General features: G+C 49.7%; 1 protein-coding gene across 7 annotated transcripts in view; it reads left to right on the top strand.

The window, feature by feature from the left end:
• The first annotated feature begins 481 nt into the window (after positions 1 to 481).
• LOC123748350 (autism susceptibility gene 2 protein homolog) overlaps positions 482 to 10,722 on the top strand; it is a 131,584-nt gene continuing 121,343 nt past the window's right edge. For all 7 annotated transcript variants that reach the window (XM_069321590.1, XM_069321587.1, XM_069321585.1 and 4 more), the window contains exon 1: positions 482 to 550. In XM_069321590.1, the coding sequence (XP_069177691.1) occupies positions 491 to 550 (60 nt within the window). In that variant the 5' untranslated portion in view covers positions 482 to 490. The remainder of the gene's footprint in view (positions 551 to 10,722) is intronic.

Raw genomic sequence — 10,722 nt, 5'->3', positions numbered from 1 at the left:
ACTCGCCTAGTTGTACTTGTGGGGGTTGAGCTCTGGCTCTTTTTGGACCGCCTCTCATCTGTCAATCAACTTTTTTTCCCACACACACACATCCCCAGGAAGCAGCCCGTAGCAGCTGTCTAACTCCCAGGTACCTATTTACTGCTAGGTGAACAGGTGCATCAAGGTAAAAGAAGCTCTATCCATTTGTTCCCGCCTCCACCGGGGATCGTACCCGAAACCTCAGGACTACGAATCCCGAGCGCTGTCCACTCAGTCGTCAGGGCCACCTGGATCTTACTGCTAACAATATGACACGGACCTCATTACCCCTTGTGGTGAGACTTTTGTGTCCTTAACCTGTATGTCTTTGTTGTATACTTTTGTCTAAGTATACTTTTGTACACTTATGTCTAAGTATACTTTTGTACACTTATGTCTAAGTATACTTTTGTACACTTATGTCTAAGTATACTTTTGTACACTTATGTCTAATGTTTATGTTTATGTCATGTTAATGGTTTTCTTTCTTTCTTTGCAGTGTGATAGTGAGAGTGAAGGCGATAACAAGGTAGGTGGAGACGAGGGCTGTGTTGGTGGTGGGGCTGTGTTGGTGGTGGGGCTGTGTTGGTGGTGGGGCTGTGTTGGTGGTGGGGCTGTGTTGGTGGTGGGGCTGTGTTGGTGGTGGGGCTGTGTTGGTGGTGGGGCTGTGTTGGAGGTGGGGCTGTGTTGGTGGTGGGGCTGTGTTGGTGGTGGGGCTGTGTTGGAGGTGGGGCTGTGTTGGTGGTGGGGCTGTGTTGGTGGTGGGGCTGTGTTGGTGGTGGGGCTGTGTTGGTGGTGGGGCTGTGTTGGTGGTGGGGCTGTGTTGGTGGTGGGGCTGTGTTGGTGGTGGGGCTGTGTTGGAGGTGGGGCTGTGTTGGTGGTGGGGCTGTGTTGGAGGTGGGGCTGTGTTGGTGGTGGGGCTGTGTTGGAGGTGGGGCTGTGTTGGTGGTGGGGCTGTGTTGGTGATGGGGCTGTGTTGGTGGTGGGGCTGTGTTTTTGGTGGGGCTGTGTTGGTGGTGGGGCTGTGTTGGAGGTGGGGCTGTGTTGGAGGTGGGGCTGTGTTGGTGATGGGGCTGTGTTGGTGGTGGGGCTGTGTTTTTGGTGGGGCTGTGTTGGTGGTGGGGCTGTGTTTTTGGTGGGGCTGTGTTGGTGGTGGGGCTGTGTTGGAGGTGGGGCTGTGTTGGTGGTGGGGCTGTGATGGTGGTGGGGCTGTGTTGGTGGTGGGGCTGTGTTGGTGGTGGGGCTGTGTTGGTGGTGGGGCTGTGTTGGTGGTGGGGCTGTGTTGGTGGTGGGGCTGTGTTGGTGGTGGGGCTGTGTTGGTGGTGGGGCTGTGTTGGTGGTGGGGCTGTGTTGGTGGTGGGGCTGTGTTGGTGGTAGGGCTGTGTTGGTGGTGGGGCTGTGTTGGTGGTGGGGGTGTGTTGGTGGTGGGGCTGTGTTGGTGGTGGGGCTGTGTTGGAGGTGGGGCTGTGTTGGAGGTGGGGCTGTGTTGGTGATGGGGCTGTGTTGGAGGTGGGGCTGTGTTGATGGTGGGGCTGTGTTGGTGGTGGGGCTGTGTTGGAGGTGGGGCTGTGTTGGTGGTGGGGATGTGATGGTGGTGGGGCTGTGTTGGTGGTGGGGCTGCGTTGGAGGTGGGGCTGTGTTGGTGGTGGGGCTGTGTTGGTGGTGGGGCTGTGTTGGTGGTGGGGCTGTGTTGGTGGTGGGGCTGTGTTGGTGGTGGGGCTGTGTTGGTGGTGGGGCTGTGTTGGTGGTGGGGGTGTGTTGGTGGTGGGGCTGTGTTGGTGGTGGGGCTGTGTTGGTGGTGGGGCTGTGTTGGAGGTGGGGCTGTGTTGGAGGTGGGGCTGTGTTGGAGGTGGGGCTGTGTTGGTGGTGGAGCTGTGTTGGTGGTGGGGCTGTGTTGGTGGTGGGGCTGTGTTGGTGGTGGGGCTGTGTTGGAGGTGGGGCTGTGTTGGAGGTGGGGCTGTGTTGGTGGTGGGGCTGTGTTGGAGGTGGGGCTGTGTTGGAGGTGGGGCTGTGTTGGAGGTGGGGCTGTGTTGGTGGTGGAGCTGTGTTGGTGGTGGGGCTGTGTTGGTGGTGGGGCTGTGTTGGAGGTGGGGCTGTGTTGGCGGTGAGGCTGTGTTGGTGGTGGGGCTGTGTTGGTGGTGGGGCTGTGTTGGTGGTGGGGCTGTGTTGGAGGTGGGGCTGTGTTGGTGGTGGGGCTGTGTTGGAGGTGGGGCTGTGTTGGAGGTGGGGCTGCGGTGGTGGTGGGGCTGTGTTGGAGGTGGGGCTGTGTTGGTGGTGGGGCTGTGTTGGTGGTGGGGGTGTGTTGGTGGTGGGGCTGTGTTGGTGGTGGGGGTGTGTTGGTGGTGGGGCTGTGTTGGAGGTGGGGCTGTGTTGGTGGTGGGGCTGTGTTGGTGGTTGGGCTGTGTTGGAGGTGGGGCTGTGGTGGTGGTGGGGCTGTGTTGGTGGTGGGGGTGTGTTGGTGGTGGGGCTGTGTTGGAGGTGGGGCTGTGTTGGTGGTGGGGCTGTGTTGGTGGTGGGGCTGTGTTGGCGGTGGGGCTGTGTTGGTGGTGGGGCTGTGTTGGTGGTGGGGCTGTGTTGGTGGTGGGGGTGTGTTGGTGGTGGGGCTGTGTTGGAGGTGGGGCTGTGTTGGTGGTGGGGCTGTGTTGGTGGTGGGGCTGTGTTGGTGGTGGGGCTGTGTTGGAGGTGGGGCTGTGTTGGTGGTGGGGCTGTGTTGGTGGTGGGGCTGTGTTGGTGGTGGGGCTGTGTTGGTGGTGGGGCTGTGTTGGTGGTGGGGCTGTGTTGGTGGTGGGGCTGTGTTGGTGGTGGGGCTGTGTTGGTGGTGGGGCTGTGTTGGAGGTGGGGCTGTGTTGGTGGTGGGGCTGTGTTGGTGGTGGGGCTGTGTTGGAGGTGGGGCTGTGTTGGTGGTGGGGCTGTGTTGGTGGTGGGGCTGTGTTGGAGGTGGGGCTGTGTTGGAGGTGGGGCTGTGTTGGTGGTGGGGCTGTGTTGGTGGTGGGGGTGTGTTGGTGGTGGGGCTGTGTTGGTGGTGGGGCTGTGTTGGTGGTGGGGGTGTGTTGGTGGTGGGGCTGTGTTGGAGGTGGGGCTGTGTTGGAGGTGGGGCTGTGTTGGTGGTGGGGCTGTGTTGGTGGTGGGGCTGTGTTGGTGGTGGGGCTGTGTTGGAGGTGGGGCTGTGTTGGTGGTGGTGCTGTGTTGGTGGTGGGGCTGTGTTGGTGGTTCTTTCTAACGTCCCTGTGGCTCATTTGGGTACTCAGTTTCCACCTGTGTCCCCTTGTTCGCGTACCACCAGTGTTAAACAGTTTATCTTTATCTACTTTATCAGGGTTATCTCAAGGTAACCCTGTCAGTTCCTCTGAGAATTTTGATCATGTCATGTCATGTAGTGATCATGTCTCCCCGAGCTCTTCTGTCTTCCAGCGACGTGAGGTGCATTTCATGCAACCTTTCCTCATAACTCATGCCTCTTACTTCTGGGACTAGCCTAGTGCATACCTCTGAACTTTTTCCAGCTTCGTATTGTGCTTGACAAGGTAGGTGTGTGTGTGTGTGTGTGTGTGTGTGTGTGTGTGTGTGTGTGTGTGTGTGTGTGTGCGTGTGTGTGTGTGTGTGTGTGTGTGTGTGTGTGTGTGTGTGTGAGAGAGAGATGTTCTGTAGATATGATAGAGAAAAGCAGGTCGTCAGTCGGTACACTAGACAATTGACAATTAGTAAGGCGAGGTTCAGTATAATCTTGCAGGCACAAATAGTAAGTACGCACGCGGGGCGCACGCACGCACGCGGGGCGCACGCACGCACGCGGGGCGCACGCACGCACGCGGGGCGCACGCACGCACTCGGGGCGTACGCACGCACGCACGCCCAAACACCCCCCCCCCCCCAAACACTAACTTCCATTTTATTGCTCAAATTGGGAGTGTGATATAATCTTATTATCACGTTCTCCTAAATAATAAATGTTGAAATTGTGGCGTGTATATGACGTAACAAACGAGGCAATTAATACGCTGGTGATTAGGGTGCCTAACGACCAATTAGGCGTTATTGTCGGAACAGACAGCGAACCGACAATTACTCGGAGCCAATCTTCTCTTTGTTCAGCTTATTCTTGCGTTATTACACCTCTTATTCCCCCCCCCCTCTTTCTTATTCCCCCCCCCCCTCTTTCTTTGTCTCGTATTGTCTAAGTCTATTTCGGCATTCTTGGCTTTGCGTGATTCGTAATTCGTGTTCTTTGTTGTCATTATTTCGTCGATGGTAATGCTGGTGTTTACGGCGTCTTGGCAGGCCATTCTTACCTTTGATGCCCCGTCTTCAAGTCGGTCAGGGGCCATTGTGACGCATTTGTTTGTCGGTGTTGGACTCCTGGATATTGTTTATGTTTGATCTTTTATATTTCTATAATTTATAACGTTATATAAAGTTCCCTATATATATGTAAATATATATATTTATACAACCGCCTCTGGTTGTTTGTAGGGACCCTCAATCCTGGAAGAAAAGGATATACAGCACCCGGGGAGGCTTGTTGGCCTCTCACGTGGGCTGGCACATACTGGCCTCTCCTACCACCTTTATATATATATATATATATATATATATATATATATATATATATATATATATATATATATATATATATATATATATATATATATATATATCGGGAACGTTATTATACACGATTACATGATTACAAAATGTGGCCTTAACACATATACAACACATACCATTACAATTAAAATGAAATACCCACCAACCGGGTACATTAATAAATGTCACAGACAGATTCGATCATTGTTGCAAGTCCACCTCCAAACACCTCTTCGAATTCCTCCGAAGTTGGACTCGTGGTCAAGATACCTGATCAACCAGGCTGTGACTCATACGTCAGGCTGCGAGCAGCCGCGTCCAACAGCCTGGTTGATGAGTCCAGCAACCAGGAGGCCTGGTCAAAGACCGGGCCGCGGGGATGGTAAGCCCCGGAAGCACCTCAAGGTAAGGTGTAGCAGGCATTTCCCCTCTGAATCGCGACACTGAGGCGCTGGAACAAGAAGCTTTTCGCTCTCTGGTCTTTTGTAACACTAATAAGTTTGTCGCCTAATTCCTTCAGGAACTTCAATGTACATTTTCTCCGCGAACCAAGGGTCTCCGAACCGATCAGATCAAAGCTGTTGCAGTGTGCCAGCCCTCTGTATTTGATGGCTTTCTGCATTTCTCTGAAAGAAGCAGCGCCACCCCCTTTACGTGTGCTGTAGTGGAGGTAGGTATTGGCCAGTGTGGCAGCGCACGTGTAGTCCCACACCACTTGCTGACCATCCTTCCAAGGAAGCAAGGTGACCCCATCTGGGAGCTTCTGAGGGACCTTGGGTCTGAATAGGTGTGGTTCTCTTAGGTGTACTTACCTAGTTGTGCTTGCGGGGGTTGAACTTTAGTCCCGCCTCTCAACTGTCAATCAACTAATGTACAGGTTCCTGAGCCTACTGGGCTCTATCATATCTACACTTGAAGCTGTGTATGGCCTCAGCCTCCATACACAGTGTGTGTGTGTGTGTGTGTGTGTGTGTGTGTGTGTATGTGTATATATATATATATATATATATATATATATATATATATATATATATATATATATATATATATAATGTCGTACCTAGTAGCCAGAACGCACTTCTCAGCCTACTATGCAAGGCCCGATTTGCCTAATAAGCCAAGTTTTCATGAATTAATTGTTTTTCGACTATCTAACCAACCTAACCTAACCTAACCTACCTTTTTCGGCTACCTAACCGAACCTAACCTATAAAGATAGGTTAGATTAGGTTAGGTAGGGTTGGTTAGGTTCGGTCATATATCATATAATTTTAACTCCAATAAAAGAAAATTGACCTCATACATAATGAAATGGGTAGCTTTATCATTTCATAAGAAAAAAATTAGAGAAAATATATTAATTCATGAAAACTTGGCTTATTAGGCAAATCGGGCCTTGCATAGTAGGCTGAGAAGTGCGTTCTGGCTACTAGGTACGACATATATATATATATATATATATATATATATATATATATATATATATATATATATATATATATATATGTATATATATATATATATATATATATATATATATATATATATATATATATATATATATATATAATATTTATATATATATATATATCCATTAAGCTTGCGAATCAGTTAAAGAATAAAAGCATAGTAAGGTCTAAAGGATTTTGGGCCGTGCTTGAGGAGTAGAATAACTCTCGAAACATTCTCCAGGTATGCTCCAGGTAAGGGGGGATTGCTTGGTAGACATTAAGTCGAGATGTTATGTCGTTGTTCCTCAAGAATTATGGTCAGAGTGTGAACCAACTTGCTTTCATATGTTCGTGGTTTAATTATTTAGCACGTGGGCGTTCTCCAGGTTATTTGGGGGGGAAGAGCTTCAAGGCTCGTGCCGTGGGGATTGAATCTCTTGTTTTGGTCTTCACTCACTGTGTTTCCTGTCTTGGGCTCACACTTCTCACATAACTCTTTCCTGATAACCCTGAGCTGTTTCCAGGTGTGTGTGTGTGTGTGTGTGTGTGTGTGTGTGTGTGTGTGTGTGTGTGTGTGTGTGTGTGTGTGTGTGTGTGTGTGTGTGTGTGTGTGTGTGTGTTACAGGTTGAAACTATAGCCAAAGCTCTCAAATAGTGAGTTGTCTGGATTCTATGATTATCCGCTTGGTGAACGAACATGTCCATGAGAATGGTACAGCTGGAGTGAAAAAGACTACAGGTGGTTGAGCGTCTTGTGTTGTAATGACCGTCGTCTAGGTTTCTACGATGCAAGAAGTGGAATTTGAGACCATCTGCCTTACATGCCACGCCATAAGGCCGTGTTCATCTCCCAGGTGTTAAGAATTATTGTGTAATATGTCCTGCAGCGACGTGTCGAGATGTTAAGATGATTCGTCTTGTACTCGTTTTGTCCGGGTTCAAAAGGAGATTGTAGGCAAGCCGTGCAAGAGAGTGGTACGTTCTCGAGATGAAAGCCATCTTATGCTTCATTTAAAGCTTTGCAACCACTGCCTTCTAGCAGGTATGACATGTATATTAGTGCTTACTATGCTCATCACATGGGTCTATGTGTCCATTAATACACATGGTGTCCATTAATTAATACACATGGTGTCCATTAATACACATGTGTCCATTGATACACATAATACACTATGTGTCCATTAATACACATTAATAAATTAAGCTTCACCTCGTGGATGTCTACTTCATCAGTGAACAGTTAAATGTATTCAGCAGGTATTTTATACTGCTGAGTTATCAAGATCTGTGTTTGCTCAGCAGTAAATGAAACCTGCATGCCATTACCCAGAAGGATAAAGATGGAGTTGTGGGTTACGTTTGATCGCGATGGAGGAGCCGGAAGCCCGGGTCTGAATGAGGTCTGAGGAGCCGGAAACTCTGAGAAGTGTTCAAGGGGTCACGCTAAACACTGCCGGCCTCAAGTGGGAGCTGCCTGAATGGCACTCTTGACACTGTCTCTCTCTGGAGACTCGGGGGGGGGGTGGTCTGAGGTACTCCCAGTCCACCATCCTTGACCTTGTTTGCTTGTTTGGTATCAAAGGTACGGATGCTTTACCATATCGTTTTGGCACTGTTCCCTCTCTCCTGAAAGGTTTCCGCACACTATCTCGAATCAATTACGGATGATCATGAAACATTGATTCCTTGCTCAGTGTGGCAGAGGCGAGTTCAAGAATGTTTCATAACTGCCAGTAGGAGGTTGTTAACTCTACCACTCCTCACTACTACACTCCCCAGTCACAGCCCCCCCCCCTCAAAGGTACCAACGCCTGCTACCGTACCTTTACAAGGGCTAGGCAGAGCACAGGTCTCAGCAATAGGTATAAAGAGCGTTGGGAGGTCTGGATGGTTTACGGGCTCACCGTAGCCCGTGCTACATGGACACTTCGTTCTGAATAGCTAAATCTGAAACAACAACAACAACCTGGATGGTATTGACAGCCTCCATGCTAGTTTGGTATCACAGCTCTGATGCTGTGATACCTGCTTAACGGGGTTCTGGGAGGTCTTCTACACCCCAAGCCCGGCCCAGGGCTAAGCTTGATTTGTGAGAGCTTGGTCCAACAGGCTGTTGCTTGGAGCGGCCCGTAGGCCCACATATCCTCCACAGCCCGGTTGGTCCGGCACTCCTTGGCGAAAACAATCTAGTTTTCTCTTGAAGATGTCTACGGTTGTTACGGCAATATTTCTTATTCTCGCTGGGAGGACGTTGAACAACCGTGGACCTCTGGTGTTTATACAGTGTTCTCTGATTGTGGCTATGGCACCTCTGCTCTTCATTGGCTCTATTCTGTATTTTCTTCCATATCGTTCACTCCAGTACGTTGTTATTTTACTGTGAAGATTTGGGACCTGGCCCTTCAGTATTTTCCATGTGTATATTATTTGATATCTCTCTCGTCTTCTTTTCAGTGAGTACATTTCGAAAGCTTTGAGACGGTCCCAATAATTTAGGTGCTTTATCGCGTCATGTATGCCGTATATGTTCTCTGTGTTCCCTCCATTTCAGCAATCTCTCCTGCTCTGAAGGGGGAACTAGGGTCACCTGGGTGACAGGTATGTGTATGACAGAGACCGGCAAGTGAAGAAACTTCGAGGGTGGGTTTAGGAAAGCAGAAAATAAAATCGAGACAATAGGAAGAGGAGGAAGAGAAATATTGAAAATCGGAGGGAAATTAATAATGAATAAAGAAGGAAGGAGAACAGCACCGGTCCACGGCTCTTCAGTATCCTCGCAGGAAGTATAAGACATATTGCCGGACACAAAAGTGAACTTCAAGAAACAATTAGTTTCCTGTAAGAAGTGCCGGACTAACCTAAATTGTGATGGATATGTGGGACTGCGGGCCGCTGCACACAGTCCGCTGGACCAAGCCCTCACAGGTCAAGCCTGGCCCCGGGTCGGGCTTGGAGAGTAGAAGACCTCTTGGAACCCCATCCCGGTATGATCCAGGTACTGCAAGGTGTGAGGGAAGGGCAACACAAGACCAGTTGTGCTTGGTGGCAAGAGCCTCACGCGGAAACACGCTACCATTGAAGCTGTAACTGCATGGCTGAACTCTCTTGAGGAGGCCATTAACAAGATACAGAATATCCAAGAGCAAATACCCAAGAATCGGGGCTCAACGATGAAGGACGCTGTGAATGACAGTTGGCCACGAAATGATTGAGTCTCCCATGAACCTCAATCAACGTGAGTGACACCGACGACGCACTCAAGTGTCACTAGAGCAGTTGGAGGCAAGTGATGAAAAGGGCAGTAGTCCCCCCACCCCCCAACCCCCCGTCCCCCTCCAAGCGAAGAAAGGACATCCATCAAGAAGAACGGGAATTGGTGCTACTTGCAGTGTCTCAAATATTTTAACATGTGGATTTAGACATACACGTCACACAGGGTAGGGTGGATATTGTGCACGGGGTTTTTGAGTGTGGGGTTGTCGTGGGTCGTGGGGGGGGGTTGTCGTGGGTCGTGGGGGGGGGGGTTGTCGTGGGTCGTGGAGATAGGGGGAGGGGTGTCGTGGGAGGTGGGGAGGAGAGTGGTGGAGGAGCAGGCAGGTGGTGGGGGTGATAATTACAGGTTGACTGCCAGCTTTACTGCCGCACCTTCGACAGTTACGCCGCACCTGATGGATTTTACGGCATCGTGTAAATTGGTCTCCAGGGTTATAGAGTGAGGCGAGAGTCCTCCAGTGTCCAGGACTGACGGGCCCCGGGCGCTGCTGGGGAGGGACGAGGGGACGCCGCCCCCCAGGACCCCAATCCGGCGGGGAGGGCGCTATGGAAGCATCGCTAGTGCCACTTTTCCCTCAACACGCAATAGTTTCGGCTCCCTCTTAACTCTTTACTTAGAGTGGGGCCGAGTTATAGAAGTCTCCCCATAATTATAGAACATCTTGTAGCAAACCTCTAGATTTTGTATTTCTTTGTTATGTATATTTAAAGGTGCAGCTCCGCAATGGCGTTGTATAATGGCTCCACTCAGACATTGGTTAGATGTATGTTTCTTCTATATCCATAAATTATAATGTGTATCTATCCAAGGCTAAGGTCAGACGCTCGGGGCTAGTCTGATTCAACTTTGCGTCCTAATTCCTATGGGGTTTGCGTCCAATGTGGTTAGGTTGGGGTTACCACAATTCATGTGGGAACAGCATGTTACAGCCACGTACTCGTTCCATGACCATATTCTCAGTGGCACTGATTGATAAAGATTAAGCCACCCAAGAGGTGGCACGGGCATGAATAGCTCGTAAAACAGTGGCTCTGGCTACCATTTCCTTAATTACTTTTAAAAGTAACTCAGTTTCTTTCTTATAGTATTTTATAACATTATGCACTAAGATAGATAGATAGATAGATAGATAGATAGATAGATAGATAGATAGATAGATAGATAGATAGATAGATAGATAGATAGATATGGATAGACCCGGGCTCTGCTGCATATCCTTTCTAGTACAGTATTTACATGTAGCATTCTTGTATAATTTATGCTTCCTGGTATTCCCATTGTCGGGAGGAGGAAGAATGCAGGGTAAATCGAGGTCCTTCCCCTACCACCCCTCATAGGCCAACGTCTGATGCAGGATACAACCCACAATAGTTGCCTAACTCACTGGTG

This window comes from Procambarus clarkii, chromosome 10, assembly GCF_040958095.1.
Source record: "Procambarus clarkii isolate CNS0578487 chromosome 10, FALCON_Pclarkii_2.0, whole genome shotgun sequence".
In the NCBI taxonomy this organism is placed as follows: domain Eukaryota; kingdom Metazoa; phylum Arthropoda; class Malacostraca; order Decapoda; family Cambaridae; genus Procambarus; species Procambarus clarkii.
Note: the sequence above shows the minus strand (reverse complement) of the source record. Positions and strands in the feature narration are given on the sequence as shown.